Genomic DNA, 20123 nt, shown 5'->3' on the forward strand with positions numbered 1-20123 from the left:
ATGTAAATAATAGGGGACCTCTGAGCATGTGCAGAATTTCCTTCTCTCCTTCACTAGCTCCTGCACAGATAAGGTGAAGTGTTCAGACCATTATTTATCGCATGCCCAACATCAAACCTAGTCTGATTGGATACCTATGTACATACATACTACTGCTATTGTGCAAAAGGCTGCTACACATTACTGCTGCTGACATATACAATAACGCTGAAATCAACATTCACAAATATTTGAAATCTGCTGTTCTCTCACTTTTTCGGCATGCAAAAATTTCATTTTCAGAATTCCAATTCAACATTGTAGGTGAAACCATTATCTCAAGGGCTTTAGACCTGTTGATATCTCTTGATTGTTTTGATACTGACAGGTGTCAAATGTCAAAAAGCACTACATACTATTGCATGTCAACTATCAAATGCCACATACCATTGCATGCAACATGGGAAAAAATGAAGTTATTTGTTTTTAAAATGTATGCCTAACTTTTATTCAATGAATTCATAGCAACAAAATAAATTAAAAATGAAGATTTTTATTTTTTAAATGTTAGTGCAGCTGTGAATAATAGAAAGCAACCACCAGAAAACAGGGGGCTGAAGAAAGGAAGGGAAGATACATTATCATATGTAAAATATTCAGCGGTTCACTCGCAAATATTTGAATCGTCAGTGGATATCTGGTAAATATAAAACATTAGAATTTGAAGAGGAGATTTTTCTGCAAATGGATCCAGTTTAGAGACCATCCAATGAATAAATGCAAATCCAGCCACATACAGTGTATGAGACACAGCCATCATGGCTTCTACGTTCACCCTCTCCCAGTTAGAAACAAACAAACACACAATACCATACCCACTCATTTCACACAGCTAATAACTGCACCCTCCCCCTCTCTCACAGCAAAATCTCCCCCAAGGGTCTAGACTGCTGTGGAGTTTGTAGCTCCAAGCTGAAGGCTGGGGGGCAATAGTGACAATCAAAGGAGCTGGTTTTAACCGCAGGGCACTCTTTTCCATGCTGGGCCTCTGAGGACAGAAGCCTTGCATGTTTCATTAGCCAGCTGATTCTATTTTTCCCCATACACTGAGGCTAAAACCATGGCAGGGCAGTCAAAGGAAGAATCTTAGCAGTCTGGTGTTGGCGGGGGAGGAAAAGTCTTGCTGTATGTATTTTTTTCTGCATCCACATCTCACCTTCTTCCAAGAAGCACAGGGCAGGTTTTCCCATGCCCCTATTTAAGATTCACAACAACCCTGGGAGGGAGGCCAGTGGTGACCCTGTGAGCATCACGGCTATGCAGCTTTTGGACCTAGTTTTCCCTGTTGTGAATCCAACACATTAACTACACCACCTGGCTCTCCCTTGAAAAAAGGGGAGCAACTTCACCTATTTTTGCAGCGTCAATGCATGGCAACTTAACAGTCAGTCACATTGCCAGGCCCATCACTCTAGCGACAGCAGTGGAAAACTGTGTTTTCCTTAACCTCTCTGCGGTTGTGTATCACATGCGTAGTTTGCTGGTTCATTTGTTTGCAAGGGTGAACTACCTGAAAGAGTTTAAATCCATGGCATGGAAGTTTATTCAGCTTGGGGATCCACATTCCCTCATAGGCAACTTTCTAAGGGGTGGGTGGAGCCACTTGCCAGGGGTGGGTGGGGCCAGAGGCAAAGGTGGGCGGAGCTTGGGATGTGACCCTTTCTTCTTAAAAAGTAGGCTACATTTCAGCAACACACAGGCTTGAGGTTTCTGCAGTGCTATAACCACATCTCTCCACCTTCCACTGAGGCAAGCAAGAGGCATAATGAAGGACACGTTTTAGCCAGTCAGGGACTCCAGGAAGTGTGCTGCAAGGCCAGTGAGAGGCATGGGCTGGGGAGAGACCAAGAGCCAGATAAACAGGACTAGGAGGCCCAGGTTTTAATCAAGGCTCATTTTGACTTAACTGGCCGGTACAACGTGCCCTTTCGAGGTGTCTGGACTGAGCAAACTTATTCCTGTTCCTGCCAATCTAAATCCAGACACTCCATGTCAATTTGGCAGAAGCTGTAATTTACTAAGCGGTCCTAAAAATAAAGGACAGGGTGATTAATAGGGTGTAGTCTCCTTAAAAACAACTGGCCTTTGAGCATGTATAGAGTGCCATTCATTCACCACTAAGTAACCCACCCCCTACTGATCAGGTCTTGTCCCTGGGGGAGTTGTGAGCTGGTGCTTCCCTTTCAAAAAGTAATGGGAGTGGTTGGTGCAGAATGTTCCACCTACAACAGGGTTTTTGAATGCTAGGGAAACTTTCCTGTGTGAAGCTGTCCGCTGCTGAGGAGCTCTCTGTGTAAGATTATTGGGATACACACCCCAAGCCTATGTGGTTTGTTACTCGGCACCATTGCTCCATGTGAACTGCAAATGTGCTTTGGGAACAAACAGATCATCCAGCAGCAACAGCAAGGGCTCCGTCCAGGATTGTTTCTGCTCTGTGAAGTAGTTAGAACCATGGTGAATCCATTCTTGCTGCTTTGCAAATAGAGCAGGAAATGCCAAGAGCAGGCTGTACAAATGAAAAGCAAATTTCTTTCAGCCTCCCATGCTATAATAATAATTATTATTATTCATATATATATATATATATATATATATATATATATATATATATATAAATATATAATATTTTTTGCTCTATGAGACTCACTTTTTCCCTCCTAAAAAGTAAGGGGAAATATGTGTGCATCTTATGGAGCGAATGCAGGCTGCGCAGCTATCACAGATGCCAGAACAGCAAGAGGGATTGCTGCTTTCACTGCGCAGAGATCCCTCTTGCTGTTCTGCCTTCTGGGATTCAGAATATTTTTTTTCTTGTATTCCTCCTCCAAAAACTACTTGCATCTTATGGTCTGGTGCATCTTATAGAGCGAAAAATACGGTGTGTGTGTGTGTGTGTGTGTGTGTGTGTGTGTGTGTGTATACAGCTGCCTTGCTATTTCAAAAACCCCAAGGAAAACATTCCCATTTTCAAGATGGGAAATGGAAACTGGGAAGCCTCACCAAATCTCCTTGGGTGACTCGAGCCAAACCTTTGAGACAAAACTGTCTATCTGTTTAGGCTGTTAGCTGTTTTTCTTATGGAAAAATAAAAGGAAAACTGTGTAGGGAGAATGAAGAGTTCCTGCTCCAGTCTCCCAGTATAAAATGGATGGACAACCATGTGGTACTTATTCTCCCTTTGTGATAAATTAAATTTTGCTTCGTCAAAATAAAGCACTGAGCAAGTTAAGTAGTGTTCATATTTGAAGGCTACTGGACACAGACAGACCCCTGCTTTATCCTAGGGCTTACCAACACCTTAACATTCCAGGCTGTGGGCCTGCAGGTAAACTGCACATATTTTAGAGCTGATGTAGAAACTCTGTGGGCATTACAGTACAGTCCTGCTACGATCCCATTGGCCAAGAGTGTTTTGCCCTTGGTGCCTCATGCCTTCAATTAATGCAAGGGGGAGAGGAATGCGACAGGTATCCCCTTTGCACTTTGAGAGGCATCAATAGTGCCCAGGACTTCCCAGCAAAGTATTTGCGCCTCTGTTGAGAGGCTGATCTGACACTTCGAGGGCCCTGGCATCCGAGAGAGAGGCCTTCGGGAGAGTGAATGTAATTTACTGCAGGGGTGCCAAAGGTGCTCTGTGTAACTGAAAATCAAGGCATTGATCAGCAGTTCATTAGACCTGTTAATGATAGATTCATAGATAGAGGCACAGATCTGAAGAGGCCGGCCTGACCTCTCCTGCACAGAAGAGGCCAGAGTGTGTCCCTCAGCCCCTTCTGCTTGAAGTCCGTTCCCTCCTGAGCTGCAGAGAGAGCTCAGCTTTTAGCCATGATTAATTAGTCGGGGTGGAGGTGACCGAGCTGGCTATCCCTGCTCCTTGGAGATGCCTGCTTTTAAACACAATGTCAGGTTGTTATTCAAGCCCACTGTGGAATTAAGATCTGAAAGTGGAAATAACTACAAGGCGGAGAGCATCTCAACTTCAAGGGAGAGATCTCGGAGGACTCCGGGAACATTTTATAAGTAGTGTAAGAGGAAACTCAGTAGCAAAGGTCTTGCCATGTGCACAAACATTTGGGTTTATTCGGCATGTGCCTGCGTGCAACGATCTGCTCATGAATGTTCATGTGTTGTAGAGTTAGATACTAAAAATAAAATATTGTAAAGAGGCACAGCCACTAAAAAAGAAGAGGCGAAGGGGCCAACAAAAAGAGATCAAATATATTTGACATCTATGGGAAAGTAACGTCAACGTTTGCATGCAGTAAAATAACAATATGGAGTCTTATGCACCTTGGGCACAAACAATTTATTCTGGCACAAGCTTTCATGGACTAGAGATTTCCAAAGATGGCAGATGTATACTCACCAAAATGTGTGGAGAAAACAAATGTTGGCAATGAAAGCAGTGGGAAATGAAAAGCATGAATACAGACTGTGCTAATTGTGCTAATGCTTAAATGTATGTGAAATGATTATAGTGGCTGTTCACAAAGCCGTGTTGATTCTAAAGCAAGCATCCCTGCGCTGCTATGCTAATTAATACATGCAGTGGGATAGAAAACCATTATCTCGATTTAGGCCACAAGTGACAGAGCTGAACCTCTTGATAAGTGAATGAACATTCAGCAGTTTCTTGCAGGAGAAACACCGTATGAAAAATTCTCATTGCTGACAGAATAGGGAATTTTTTAAAAAAAACCTCAGAAAGGTAGTATAAAAAGGCAACCCAACCATTCCAATTCAATAATAAACACAATGATTGGAGTCTTAATCATGAAGATTAATGATGTAACAAAGAATTACCCCTGACTTATAACATACAAAAATATTTCCTAGCTTTAATTGGAAGCAGGTTTAACTGAACCATTTCAAATTCACTACCAATTTCACTTGATTTTTAGGAATGTCCCAAATCATAGGATATCTTAAAAAAAAAAAAAAAACCTATTCAGGAATGCCACTTTGTATGGTATAGCAACTTTTAAAATCCATATGAAAAAAATACAAGTCCAGTGGCACCTTAAAGACTAACAAATTTACAGTGGCAATGAAATAACACTGGCTTTTTTTTTAGCTGGGGGATCACTGTATACTATTTTTTGCCCTTTGTCTATGTCTGCCATCTGAGGATACCTGTTCATACATTGGACAAACTGGCTGCATCCCACAAACACTCGTACAAGAATCCAGTTAATCTTTGCAGTGCCATACTTTTACCATGACAAACACAGCAACCCCCTGGAATTAATCTGCACTGTAACTTATCTGCATACAGTACTGCAAAAAAATTCGCAGCCAAGCTGAAATCCACTTTTATACACTCAGGGAAATCTATTCTCAAGACTGCTTCTTACTTAAGGTGTTCCTTTTGCATTGTTTTCAAACCAATCTTCAGCTGTTGTTTCTGTACTGTCTTAGAAACTATTTTTAGCAGTTTTTGTGGTGGGTTCATATATTGCCTTGAGAAACATGTGAAATGCAATCAATCAATCAATCAATCAATTAATTAATTAACCATGGCCATTTTTAAACCGATTATATTCTTAGCATAAGTTGCTATCGCAGCCTGGTCCATGCAATTTAATGAAAAATAAGTCCTGCAGAGTTCAGTTGACTTAGTCCCAAATAAGTGTTTATAGCACTTTAACTCAACAGAACAATATGATCCTAAACCATTCAGGCTGTGTTTTAAGAGCTTTGAGGGGAGGCACTTCTCGTGGCCCTGTTGCTGAATGAGACAGGTAGTGTCAGCACAAGAGAGGGCCTTTTTGGTGGCGGCACCTTCTCCTGATTGTGGAATGAATGTCCTCCTCTCTATTTTCACTGGTACTGACACTGTTGACTTTCCAGCATAAGCTGAAGACACAAGTCTTTATCCAGACTTCTGCAGGCACCTTCACAGAGATTTGAATCAACCAGATGTAAATTTGTAATCATTCTGTTGCTCTGTTAATATATCAGTTGGGGTTTTAATATGGTTGTTTAGTTATATTTTAGTGCTCATGCACTGAAGCTTTATTTCATCCGTAACCCACCCTGGGATCATACATTGATGAAGAGAGGGATAGAAGCTGAGCAAATGAATAAATAGAACTAGAAACAGTGGAATGCCCTCTGACCCCACAACAAGCAGCTGTTCTGTAAAAACATGACAACCTTCACGTTCCATTTCAAACCAGAACAAGCTTCTATACCTCTTTGTTCTAACACACACACACACAAACACGCATGGACAATTAGTGCTAAAATCTGAGAAACTGACAGCCTGAATCTGTCCATGATTAGTCAGAAGCAAGTCCCGCAGGTCTCAGCAGGATTTAGTTCCAAATATGTGTGTGAATGCAGCCTCTGAAAGGACTGGGGGAAGCCTGAAGTTAAATCAGTTATTCACAATCCCAGTCCACCCCTTTGCCATCCTCAAGTTCCTCCCCCCACACACACTTATTATAAATCTGTTTTGAAGTTTTCCCCCTTTTTATTTATTTTATGAAATAAATAGAAATATATGAGCAAACCACCACCCCCTAAAAAAAGGCAATGCACATTTGGTTTCAGAATGATTTCTTTTTTACTCGTATACAAGCATGTGTAGATTTAGCTAGCGACTAATCAATTAATCAACCAAAGCTCATTTAATCAATTGACTTTTAAATCAGGTGACAGCACCGCAATGCATCAGTTTCCTGAGAGGTCGCTGCATTTTGGACATTTAACCCCCTTTCCTTTGCATGCTGCGGGGGGGGGGGGGGAGAGGGAAAACTGCCATGTTCTGGGACATGGGCAGCCTCTTTTTGCATCCACACAGACAGGTATGGGGCTTGCGCCAGAGAGTGTTAGGTCCTGATGCTTTTCTCAACAGGGCTGCCAACTTGAATAAAATATTGGGGGACCCAGGTAAGCCCCGCCCCTCAAAATCGATCACATGACACAGTGCACGTACATCATTTGAATGGCAATGCCCATCAAGTTGGGGGCAGCCTCCTCAAATATTTTATCGGGGGGGGGGCAGAAGACCCCTTGGCCCCTAAGAGTTGGCGCCTATGCTTCACGAGGTTCCAGAATTCGTGAGCTCCAGCAGGCAAGTACCTGCGTACCTGCTCCAAAGGTGCAGACGGGGGAGAGAGAGAGAGAGAGAGAGAGAGAGAGATCCAGCAACCTTATGAACTCTAGAAACATAAGTGATTCTCCTGGCTTGTCTAGAGCAACCCCCCCCCCCTCCTTTTAGACCCCAGATGCTTTATTCTTTCCACCTCTCCCCCGGCAGGGTTCGCCTTCCCAGACTGGGCCTACAAGCCAGAGTCGAGCCCCGGCTCTCGCCAGATCCAGCTGTGGCATTTCATTCTGGAGCTTCTGCAAAAAGAAGAATACCAGAACGTCATCGCCTGGCAAGGGGACTACGGCGAGTTTGTCATCAAGGATCCGGACGAGGTGGCCAGGCTGTGGGGAATCCGTAAATGCAAGCCCCATATGAACTACGACAAGCTGAGCAGGGCCTTGAGGTGAGACACTGGGTGGGCACTGGGAGGAACTGGGACGCCCTGCGGCGCCGGACCCGGACAGTTTCAGCACTTTCGCTGCAGGACAGCGCCTCTTGGGCGGCAGGATCCGCGGGCTTCTGCGCTGTAGCGCCACAGCGCCCTCTAGCCCTGCGCTGCAGCATTGCGGCCTATTCTGGTTGAACGGGGTTTTTGAAACCCGTCTAGTTCTGGCAGCTGCTTTGGAAAACCACTTCCAGGGTGAATTTATGTTTTTATATTTCTTTGTTCCTTCATACTTACAGTGCGACAGTGTTCAATCAGGGCAGGCATTTGAGTGGGGGCTAAGTGGGGGAACTTCCCCAAGTCCTTTAAATAAAACTAGTAGTTTTGGTTAAAAAGTTTGAAACTGATTAATTTTATGACTAACTGATTGGTTATTGATTAAATTTAAGGAGTCATACATGGCCTAAAGAAACAGTTGCACAGTCCTGCTGCTTTGGAGATTCCGAAGGAAGGAGATAGTTTCAATTAAATGTATGATAACTTAGAATTTAACAGACCCAGTAAGCCAATTGCTCTATTCATGCCCCATTTCTCTAGAGGAGGTGGAGGGGCTGGCCATAACTTGAGTTGGAGGGCCTGGTGGGATTGTCTTTCTATATCTCCTCCATCTTCAGTGACAGAAATCTCCAGGTTGACCAAGAAGAATTACAGAGCTATTTGATTTCTCCCAGTCCGCCTACAGCCCTGGTGTAAAAGGAACCCATTAAAGGGTGTGTGAAAATGTACACGAGCAAAATTAAAGTGGATTTGTTGCCTCTTAACATGCTTTAGTTAATCTCCTGTATTCAGAGAGTGGGTTAATTAAAGAATGGTGAGAGGAGGCGCATGATTATGCATGAAGTAGGAAGTCTAACCCGTAGAAGATATTGGGCAGTGTTCAACCAAGTTTCACTGAGAGTAGTGCCACATAGCAAGCCCACTGTGAAACTGAAGGGATTTTAGGTCTCTGTGTGTTCCTTCCATTTGAGGCTTTAAAAAGTTGAACACTCCACCATACCTGCCTGACCCAAGCAAAGCTTGTGATCCTGCTCAGAGGGTACAGAAGGCAACCTTCTGCATGCAGTGGCTTTCAGCATTGCCAGTAATGTGATGGGTATGTCAGGCAGTGGGCAAGAAGGAGTGAGTGGGCAAGAAGGAGTGAGTGGGCAAGAAGGCTTTCAGCATTGCCAGTAATGTGATGGGTATGTCAGGCAGTGGGCAAGAAGGAGTGAGTGAGTCGTTTGTTCAAATCCCACCTCAGCCATAATCGCCCTGGGTGGCCAAAGCCACACTCCTTTGTTGTCTCCAGACAGATGCCAACCAAAATGGCACCATCTCTCAGCCTCACATCTGTGATGTGGACAGGATAATACAGGCCTGCTTTTCAGGTCTGTGGTCTGTGGTAAGGGGAACTGAGATAACAGAGCTGTGGTTGTCTTGGAATGCCCTATATTAATGCTAAGTTCTAACCCCCCCCCCACACACACATTGCAACATGCCCTGATTAATTCTGCAACATCTTTCTTTATTTTATTTTTTTAGAAGTTATTTTTCAGTTTTCAAAATAACAGCTGATATAAACTGCTGGTGGCAAACCATCATCTATAAAAAGAGGCATTCTCCCCGTGCAGGAAAGGGATGCTTACAAAACACACACACACATTTATATCATTTAGAAACAAAGAAAGTACTATTAGTTTGCTCACTGGCAAACTTAATCCATCAGCTGATTATTAAAACTGATACGATTCATCAGTTAGATTTCTGCAACATAGGCAACTGGACTAAGGCTGCAGTTTCAACACATACCTACCTGGAAGTAAGCCCCATTGAAAACTATGTGACTTACTTCTGAGTAGACATGTATAGGATTGCACTTTGTAAGTATTTTTTACTATGTGTAATACTGCTTTCACATGCAGTCATGCAACATACCCAGTTCCTTACATTATTCCCAGGACTTTATCAAATTCTTGAGATGAGAAGGGGTGCTTTTTATTCCCTGTTCCTTTGCCTACCTCTCCTAAACACTACTAAAACCCACAAGAGCTTTGCTATCATCCTCTCCCAGTAGCCTCTCTGTGTAATTGATCGACAGCGATATTTGTTATTGCTTATTAATTAACTGCACCTCTCTGGCCACTTGAGATTCCACCTCCCTAATTAATATTTATGAGGAGCTAAGTGCTATTGACGCTTCCTATTAACTGAGCCCGGGAATTCGTCTCTGCTCTGCCCAGTAAATAAATGCTGAAGACTCCCTGATAACCCACGCTCCCTCCCCAGGGCACCAGTTTAAGGAACGCTCCAAGATTTATTGCTAGCATAGAGCTGGGTGACATGTTATGACTCACCAGGGGGCGCTCTTTGCTTGGAAGTGGAGCCGAGTCCAATTCCCCCTAGTAGGCCACTAAGGGGGTGAAATTTGTTGTTGCCTGCAGAGGGCGCTGATTTCTAAGTCAGGGCAGACGCCAATGTCAGAAGTTGGCGCCAAGAGCATTTGTGATGTGATTTAATACAGTACAGTTTTTCATTAAAAATAAAATAAAAACTTCTCTTGAATTCTGGAGAGGACGCTTGAAATCTTGGAAGGTGATGCACCTCGGGTTCTTTTGAAAGGACAACAATATTTTTTGCATAATAAACCCCTGTGTAGATGGTCCTGCAGCTCAGCTGTTCTTCAATGGATTTTTCACCAACTCCACAGCAGTGTTCTATATTGTGCTAATCCTCATCCTCCTCTTGACCAGCACTAGCAGAAAAATTAAACAATGAAGTAAACACTGCAAGTCATAGAATAGAGAAACAGCGCACGTGTGCTCTATTTGCATAATTTCTGCAGGTTGCAGAATTCATCATTTTGGGGTGCAGAATTCAGATTGCTTAGAGGATTATTTTTATTATTATTTCATTTTTGCATTGACTGCACACAGTCCTGGTTACCACTACAGTGGTACCTCGGGTTACATACGCTTCAGGTTACAGACTCCACTAACCCAGAAATAGTACCTCGGGTTAAGAACTTTGCTTCAGGATGAGAACAGAAATCATGCAGCAGTGGGAGGCCTGTGGAACCTGAGGTTAAGATCAGTTTCAGGTTAAGAACGGACCTCCAGAACAAATTAAGTTCTTAAACCGAGGTACCACTGTATTTAGTTGTTGGGACTCATGTTTCCTACTGAGTGTGAGGACTGGCACAACACCAAATCCTTTCATGCTCTGCCTCATGTTTGACTAATTGGAACAAAAAAAACCTCTTCTCCCTTTGATTCTCTCTTCGTTCCACATGTTGGGTGCTGCCATACATTGCTTCACAACTGGAACACGTAGTGTGGAATTTGGTATCGGGTAGTGCAGAATCCAGCTTCCTGGAATTCTTAAGATTTATTCTTCTTCTCCTTTTAAAACTGCAAGTTTCTAGTCCTCATGGCCGCAGAGATTGCCTTTGTCATGTGTGTGTGAAGCCATGTTTGGCAAAATATCAGGAGCTCTTCTTGCTGGTTGCAGATGCTGAGCAGGACTTTCACTTAACTGGGTTTGTGATTTCAGTCTCTGCAAAACTCAGCTCTTGCCTTCCCCTTCCCCTCCCCGCCCCCCGGCTAATAAGAAAACTAATACTTATAATACTACTGCTGCTGCTGCTGCTGCTAATAATAATAATAATGTCCAAGGAGCTCAAGGTTGTGCACCTCTTTCTTTGCCTCTTTTATCCCTACAACAATACTGAGACATAGGTTAGACTGAGAGATAGGTAAAGGTAAAGGGACCCCTGACCATTAGGTCCAGTCGTGACCGACTCTGGGGTTGCAGCGCTCATCTCGCTTTATTGGCCGAGGGAGCCGGCGTACAGCTTCCGGGTCATGTGGCCAGCATGACTAAGCTGCTTCTGGTGAACCAGAGCAGCGCACGGAATTGCCGTTTACCTTCCCGCCAGAGCAGTACCTATTTATCTACTTGCACTTTGATGTGCTTTTGAACTGCTAGGTTAGCAGGAGCAGGGACCAAGCAACGGGAGCTCACCCCGTTGCGGGGATTCGAACCACCAGCCTTCTGATTGGCAAGCCCTAGGCTCTGTGGTTTTAACCCATAGCGCCACCCGCATCCCTAGACTGAGAGATGGTGGCTTGCAAACTGTTCCTCGTTGGGTATAATGGCTAAGTGGGGATTTGAACCTTGATTTCTCCAGTCTTGGCGAAACAAATGGTTCCATTCTATGAAAACAAACCACATAAAATTTCACTGGCTTTTGATTTGGCCTGGCTATCTATTCACTGGGCTAGTCTTTGTTTTAACCACAGAATATTTGCAGGCCTTTGTTGTAAGGTAGACTCTCCTGGTTCTGGTCAGCAGCTGCTAACGCAGATTTGCACATCCCACAATGACGCTTTAGCGCCCTGGGGATTTGTAGCCACCCTGCTTGCTACTGGCTCACCTGGCCCCTTGCTTCTTTCCCTGCCAGGTACTATTACAACAAACGGATCTTGCACAAGACCAAGGGCAAACGCTTCACCTACAAGTTCAACTTCAGCAAAGTGGTCCTGGTGAACTATCCTCTCTTGGACATGGCTGCCAACTCCCCGTTTCTGCTGGCTCAGAACCCTTTCAATGGGAGCAACCATGGGGCAGATTGTGCCCCTCTGACCCCTGAGGTATGATGTGGGAAAGAGGGAACCACGTCTGTTTTTTAAGAGGGTATGAGTTGAGGGTGCATTACGCCGTTTGCTCCCCTTCAGAGCATGTTTCAGCTCAGTCGTGAGCTGGGCCTCTGATGTCAGAACGTTGTGCTGCAATAGTGCCATGGAGAATGTGCAGAGTGGCCATTTCTACCCCACCTTCTCCTTTTTTAATATTTTCAGCCTACAGGGCCAGGATGGTCAGATCAGGAGGCAGCGAGATCAGCCACTTACCATTTGAGCCCATGCATCTGCATAGCTCATTCCTTCCTTTTCTCTTCCCCCTAGACCCTGCAAAGCCTCTTCTCCAGCCCCCGTTTGGGGGACCCAGCCACCCGCACCCCACTCTTCGAACGCCAAACTGAGACAGAGAAGCTCAGACTGGATGCAACCTTCCCTTTTCTGGGGTCAGGTGAGAGCAAGCTGTTTACCTTTCCAAAATAATAAAAATAAAAATCTGGGAAGGCTATGCTTTCAAGGTAAAGGTAAAGGGACCCCTGACTGTTAGGTCCAGTCGCAGACGACTCTGGGGTTGCAGCGCTTATCTCACTTTATTGGCCGAGGAGCCGGCGTACAGCTTCCGGGTCATGTGGCCAGCATGACTAAGCCGCTTCTGGTGAGCCAGAGCAGCGCACAGAAACGCCGTTTACCTTCCCGCTCGAGTGGTAACTATTTATCTACTTGCACTTTGACGTGCTTTCAAACTGCTAGGTTGGCAGGAGATGCTTTCAAGGTAATGATCCCTAATTATTATTTTTGCTGCTTGCTCATTGTGGGTTTGTTTTAAAAGAACTCCCCATAAAGGTGATTGCCCCTCTTTCCATATTGCTATGATTCACGCCAAAAGGGTAATATGAAAATATCATGACAATCCATTGGGATTCCAGCAAACTCGAAGCCTCTGAACCCAGCATGGACTGGTTGCTCATACCTCTTTCCCCCCCTTCTCCCCCACAGGTGTTGCCGGATATACAAAGCCCCCCAGTTTGCTGACTCCCTATGGCAGGAACGCTTCCTTCCCAGATTACCCCTGGAATTTTAACCCTTACCTGTCCAGCTCTTTCCCCCTGAACAGCTCCAAACTGCCCGCCTCCCTGTACTCCCCACACTTCTATCCCAACCCGCTGTCTGGATCATTAGCCCAGCTTCCAGCACCCATTTCACTACTGCCGGGAGATAGCACAGAGAGGGCTGCAGCTCTGGGGGGCGGCTCCGTCCCTCGACTCTGTCTCCCTCCCCATGGCATGACCCTGCCCCTCCGCGGCACTGGGAATGTGGCCGGCGAGCGTGAGAAGGAGCTGCTGGGTCCCAGGGCCCAGAGCCCTTCAGGGGGGCGAGGGGCCAAAGAGGACCCTGGCTCCGATTCTGAGTTGGAGATCACAGATCTAAGCGAATGCAGCTCGGAGAACGAAGGCTGTGATTTCAGCCCCGACAGCTTGGAGGCGATAGAAAGCCAGGTGCAGAATTACAAGCGGCTGCAGACAGAGCGGACGGCAGGGGCAACAGCCAGCAAGCCAGAAGGGGTGGCAGAGGCCAGCCTGGGCACTGCCAAGGAAGCGAAGAGTCTGCCAGGCAGCTGAACGCAAGCATTATTCGGAGCCCCAACTGCTGGTCCCTCTCCATCAGTAGCCAGATTCTTAAAGAGAGTTTAAAGCAAAGGAAAGAAAACAAAACCTACCCCATTTGTTTGATGTCTCTATTTTTATAGGAAAATTTTATTCACTGATTATACTGAGTCTAATTCCCCAAAGCACCCTCACTTTCTGCTCCCCGTTCCCTTCACCCTGGGCTGGAATACTCATCCCTTCCCCCTCTCAACTTCATCAATGGAGGGCCTTGTCTTCACATTCCTGGGGGGGTCCAGATTGGAGCAAAGAGGCTTTCTGGAAGAAAGGGACGAGGGCTCAGGACAGGCAGTAGTGGCAGAGATGGGGGGTGGGTGGGCTGTGAGACCCCAGATCTTATTGGACTCCCAGCTCACAGCAACCCATATGACCGATGGTCAGGGATGATGGGATTTGCAGTCCAGCAACACTTAAGACTTGAGAGCTGAAAGTGTCCTCTTCATCACCTCTTCCAATACCACGGGAAGATACCTCCATGCACTTTTGATCACAATCTGCCTCAGCTCTCCCTCTCTAGACTAGTCCCATTAAACTTCCTGGACCGGCCAGCTCCACACCATCTCTGAAAATTCCCACAGGCTACGTTAATCCCTTTCAGTGCACCTGCCACCCCATGAAATTCTTTTGACCTATTTAACAGCCAGGTTTCTAGAGACAACCAGCTTGCCGCTGTGGCTGGCACAAGACATTTTGGTGCTTCAGCAAAGAACACCCAAACACCCCTCCCCCACGCCAGGAAGTTCTCCTGCACAAGCCTTGTTGATATGAAGTGCAGGATCTTTTCTCACCCGACATAGTTTCTTGGATCAGATTTCTGCCTGCTTCCCACCATTAACGATGCCTTTAATTGGCTTGTCACAATCTGGGGCTGCCCCGAGTGTGCTGTGAAAGTGTCTTCAAAAAGGTCCAACCAGAACACAAGAGTGGTTGTGTGAATCATCCCTTTTTAAGACCAAGTAGTCCAAATACCACCATTCCTGTGTTGCTGCTCTACACCCGATAGTTTAAGGTGCACACGTAGGTTGTTACAAACTGGAATGCAGCAAAACGTGTTTATTGACAGGGTCCTCACAGCTAGGTTGAGAGCGCTCCTGCAAAGCAAACACGGTTCCAAGTTTCCAGTGTCCTCCAGAACCTACGAACCTGATTTCCAGCTCCCAAAATTGTGGGGAGGAACTTGAAAATCCAGGCCCGCTCCAAAATACAGGGAGTTGTATGACGGGAGAGGGAGTTAAACCTTTTTTTTACCCACCCCTGACTTTTGAAGTGCAATATTGTCTTGTCATGCTCTGGTGTGACCCTCTGTAAAAAAAACAAAAACAAAAAAATACCCCCTCCCACGCCTCACCTGTGTGCTCGTGCCCCCCCCCCCCCCGTGTTTTAAAAGAAGAAAAAAAACAAAACTGTATTTGTGTGGTTGATATGAAGATGCTGTTTAACCCGACCCCTATGTTTTCTCTTTCCTTTTTGTAAATACTATATTAATTTATGGAGTGTGTAAAGAAAAAAAAACAGATGGGAAAGAATTTTACCCCAGCACATCGCTGGCCTCTAAAGCAATAAAATATCTATTCGTCACTCGAGTCTCTGCTCACAGGCAAAAGGGAATGGATGAATAAAGGGGGTGGCTCATGGATGAGAGACCAGGAACCAACAAGGCGGCAGTTCGAAGCCTGACAAGAAGATCACTTAACAAAGGAGCAAAGGAAGATTTTTAACAGTATAGGCACTTGCGTCCCACTCAGCTCAGTGGCATTTACTCCCAGGTAAGTGGGAAGGGATGAGTGACTCTTTCTATCCCGAGGGCTACATTTCTTCATGAGAAACTGTCTAGGGCAGGCACAGGCAAACTCGGCCCTCCAGATGTTTTGGGACTACAACTCCCATCATCCTCAGCTAACAGGACCAATGGTCATGGATGATGGGAATCGTAGTCTCAAAAACATCTGGAGGGCCGAGTTTGCCAATGCCTGGTCTAGGGGCTGCCTGCAACTGAGCGGAAGGGGAATGATTTAAGCTCTTCCTTCTGCGCAGCAGGCTATATATTCAAGTTACACAAGAGTCACGAGTTCCATGTGTGCACAAAACACAGGCAAGCAAAACGCACCATCGTAACTGAAGGGCACGTTCCGTCCAGGCAAAATCATAAGAGTTAGAAGGGACCCCCACTTGAGGATCATCTGACCCAACCCAATGCAATAAATGAGACACGAAATGCAAAACACATGCTGTATTCCAACCACAAAGGCTGCTGCGATTAATATAGCTTTTAATTTGGCATCTTTTACAAAAGTTATCTTTGGTTCAGTCTCTTCCTCGCCTCTCCTACACGTACCTGTAAACCTCCTGTAACATACAAAAAGCCTCCGATTTCTCTCTACGTCAGGTGCGGGAAGGAGGGGCCCACGACTCCTGTGCTTAGATAAGCAGGAGGGATGTGGAACCCAGGATCCCTGCTCTTCCCTTCTCCCCCCATCCTTATACAGAGGTGAAACTCGCCTGATCTCCCCACCCTCTGGCGAGGAAACATTTCCCTCTTCTTCCTTCTTCTGGCTAGTATTTTCACTGCAAACCTCATACAAAAACATTGCCAGGCGGAGGGAACCACACAGAGCTCAATCCTCAACTGAACTCTAGGAAAGCAACCCCCGAGCTCAAGTTGAGAGCATTCTCAAGACAGTTGACCACCGATTAGCTACCTCGTGGTTAATTCACACGATTCAGGGGAAGATCAAGCAACAAGTTCCCATTTGTGCCCCAGGCCAACCACGAGGCTATAGACCCAAACTGCTCTTGAAATCCAGTTTGCGAATGAGGCAGCACTCCAGGTCAAGAATCCAGAATGCTAAAAAGGCACAGATTGTGAGAATTGCACTCATAAGCATTGGCTGTTTTGGGGGGTTTTTTTTGAAGAGGGGATTTTATGCTGCCTGATTCAGGCTTAAAAAAAAAAAAAAAGTTTAGGAAGTCAAGCAGAACTTGCTTCTTCCTTAAATTTTCCTTAAATAGTTGTGCCCCAGACAGGACAGTGCAGAACTTGCGTTTCTCATCTTTCCTAGGTGGGGGTGAATGGGTTACGACAGGAGGGCAGGAGGGCGGTGGCCAATACAGCATCCTTCAGATGTTGCTGGACTCTAGCTCCCTTCATCTCCGACTGGGGCTGCTGGGAACGGGGAGTCCAAACTGGAGGGCCCCACACAGAAGGGAAAAGCCATAAGTGCGGCACTATTGTATGTGTGGTACAGCAGTAGCAGGTGAACTAATCCATTGCGCACCATCCTGAGAATGTCTCATGAAAGTACAAAACAGCGATGGTAAAAGACGTGTAAGCAGATCCCGGGGGATTTTATCCCCCCACCCCACCCAGCCGATGCTTTTACATTTTGCACTTTAGAATTTTTATTTCATTTTCTTTCTTTTTTTTAAGTGTGACTTTAAAAAAACACCTCATCTGACTGCAGCGGATTTGGCAGGGGCTATTATACATTCCATAATACTGGGAAGCCGAGAAGGTCACACCCTTTCTTCTCCGAATATACTGGGTTAGGCTCTTTGTACAGTAATAAGACAAAAACCCCTAAAGACTAATATATATAATATCACTCTATATATAAAAAAAAACAACCTCTGGGTTCTTCTTCGCTTTTAGCCCCAGCTGGAGGAGTTAAGACTACTCCCTTGTGTTCGTATATATATATATATATAATATCCCAGCAAAATATTGAGTTTTCTTAAACATACAAGCACATTATGAACAAAAAGTATAAAAGGCACTTGGAAGAACTGGAACATGTGCAATATCTGTGTAGGTCCGTCTCTGAGGACATCAAGTGGGGAGGGGGGGCGGCAGGTTTCACTTGACTTTGCCCCCTCACCTCAACCCTTAGGTCTGCTACCTGTCCTCTGGGATGAAAGCACCACCTACGTTTATCCCCCTGAACTAGTTTCGGCAGATGGAATTCTCCCAACCGGAGGACGGAAACACGCCGCAGTTGCCTAGGGAGGACCCACTGCAACCCTCCAGTTGGGCAAAGGGTCCTATAAATAGGAGGTGTCTTAGCTGGGGAGGGTGAGCAGAGTTGCCAGAAGCAGCAGCAAACCCCGAGTCTGGGTGCTCAGCGGCCCTCTATAGGTCCAGAGCCCTCTTGCTCCATGCGACAGACCAGCTTTGAGGACAAGTCCCTTCCATACACAGCCAAAGGGGGATCAGGGGTAGGAGGAGGAACAGACACACACCCCGCCAGTCCACACTCAATTCCTGCAAAATACTGCAAAAGGCCAACAATCCCAAAGCTTTGAAGAGCCAAGAGGCCCCGGCTGACTTACTGATATGGCTCCACCTGCTGTCCCTTCCGTAAAACAGCATGTCACAGAAGGGCAGCCAAGTGATCGTGCATTAATTACATGTATGGCGGATGAGACCCCCAACCCAGGACCTTGTGGTTTCGCTTTCATATTCTACATCTGTGGCACCCTGTGGCTAAAAGCAGCTTTTATAGTGCTACACGGTGCTGGGAATAACCTGGTCGGCAACACCGAGTGAAAGGCAACCCCGATTCTAAATAACGTGCAGGCAATGCGATCTAACTGCTCAGCTGTTCCTTGGTATATACATTGTTGGGTATCGAACCCCAAGATTTCTCAGGAATTCCTAAAGAAAGCAGGGATGTGGTGAGGAAGAAGCTTCGTGGAAGAGGCTGGTTGGGGTTTTGCTTTCCTAGCAGGAGCTTGCATTTAAAAATAAAAAAATATTTCCACCCCTGCAATGGAGTTTCTGCACACAACCAAGTCAAGGAGGTTGCTGGCCAAGTCTTCCAGTTCTCCCTTGAGTTGGGACGAGGGCAGGCTAGAAGGCTCTCATGAAACTGCACCCAGCTAGGTTAAGATCAAGCAGCGTTTCCAGGGAGCTTGTCTGGCACTACTGATCTCGTTAGGGGAAATTTCTTGAGAAGCATTTCTAAGGAACACCAGGGGTCTCCCTTGATCCACCGCTGGAACAACGCTGCCTTCAGACTTCAAGCTCATCTCATAACACAAGACCCATTTCCCCCTGCCTTCTCCTCTCTTCAGAAGGTGGTTATGGCACTGACGTTGTAGCTGGCCTTCTGTTAGGTTGTGAAGCCAGCTGTGAAGGGTCACCCAGCAAGGAGAGACCAGTCTTCTGGGAGGGGATTTGTGTCGGGGAGAGAACCAGCTCAAGTTTCAGGGCAGCTGATGCAGCTTGCATGCAACCCCAAGGCTTTTCTGCTGTGTGCTTGTGAGGTGTGTGTCTCTCAGCTGAATTGGTGCCAAAACAAAAGCACTGTGTGGAATGGCAAGCTAGCAAGGGGCCAAGGGATGGAGGGAGACAGCTTGGGCAGGGCTGCAGATGTGAATAAATGAGGCAGGAAAAGGATAAAAACGCATTCTAGAAAAGCGGGGCGTTTCTGGGAACAGGGAGATGAGTAAAGGCAAGGAAAACCAAGCTAAGTGAGTTAAAGATTTGCCTCCCCATGAAACCGCGGTGATTGCTGCTGCCACTGCCGCCACTGCCGCCAAGCGCTTCCTTTTTAAAAGGAACAGATGCCTATCTGGAGGGTTAGGTCCACGTGTGAGGATATACTGTAAGGCAAGCTTATACCACCAGGATGATTGACAATTTGAGGAGGGGCTCGATATTGCTATCGTCATACCCTCCTTGCAAACCTTCCCTGAGATTATTTGGCTGGTCACTTTTGGCAGAAAGGAGGTCAAGTTTGATGTCTCCAGCAGTTATGTTCTGAATAGGTCTGTGGAGCCCAGAAGCCTACAAGTGCCTTGCACCCAACCCCAACCCCATCATCTTTGGTCCACTAGACAGCTGCCACAGGGACCCGATTTTTTAATTCGCCTCTCTTTGGGACAGACACCACAAATTACTCCCATAGCTAAAGAAAAAGCTGACCCCCCCAAGAGCACCTTTATGGCCTGATGACATAGCTAACCCCACCCCTCAGGAAGGGTTTGACCCCTTAACTCACATGCAGTTCCGCAGCCTCTAAATATGGCCCCCTATAGCGTGGTCTAGGTAGAATATATATAAAATATATATTTATAACCCTGGAATCTTTCCCTGCATTATAAATCCTCTATACAAAAAGCAGTGTAGGCCGCACTTGGTTGCTGGTGTTGTTTGAGGAGGAACATCCGGCTGGAGAGAGCGGCTGGCAAAAAAGATCCCTTTTCCTCCCTGTGAAAGACAAGCCTGGAGAGGGGGGAGAAGACACAGAAAGCCATTAAGATGA

General features: G+C 45.9%; 2 protein-coding genes across 16 annotated transcripts in view; one reads left to right on the top strand and one right to left on the bottom strand.

The window, feature by feature from the left end:
* The window catches only part of ERFL (ETS repressor factor like), a 161057-nt gene extending 145619 nt beyond the window's left edge, over positions 1 to 15438 (top strand). For all 5 annotated transcript variants that reach the window (XM_081869296.1, XM_081869294.1, XM_081869298.1 and 2 more), the window contains exons 3-6: positions 7307 to 7541; positions 12022 to 12211; positions 12524 to 12647; positions 13193 to 15438. In XM_081869296.1, coding sequence (XP_081725422.1) covers positions 7307 to 7541; positions 12022 to 12211; positions 12524 to 12647; positions 13193 to 13815 — 1172 coding nt within the window. In that variant the 3' untranslated portion in view covers positions 13816 to 15438. The remainder of the gene's footprint in view (positions 1 to 7306; positions 7542 to 12021; positions 12212 to 12523; positions 12648 to 13192) is intronic.
* Positions 15439 to 16112: 674 nt separating this feature from the next.
* The window catches only part of ARHGEF1 (Rho guanine nucleotide exchange factor 1), a 68506-nt gene continuing 64495 nt past the window's right edge, over positions 16113 to 20123 (bottom strand). For all 11 annotated transcript variants that reach the window (XM_081868744.1, XM_081868743.1, XM_081868742.1 and 8 more), the window contains one exon: positions 16113 to 20083. The gene's annotated coding sequence lies outside the window, so the exon portion shown is untranslated. The remainder of the gene's footprint in view (positions 20084 to 20123) is intronic.

This window comes from Podarcis erhardii (assembly GCF_964252035.2).
Source record: "Podarcis erhardii genome assembly, chromosome: 7".
NCBI lineage: Eukaryota > Metazoa > Chordata > Lepidosauria > Squamata > Lacertidae > Podarcis > Podarcis erhardii.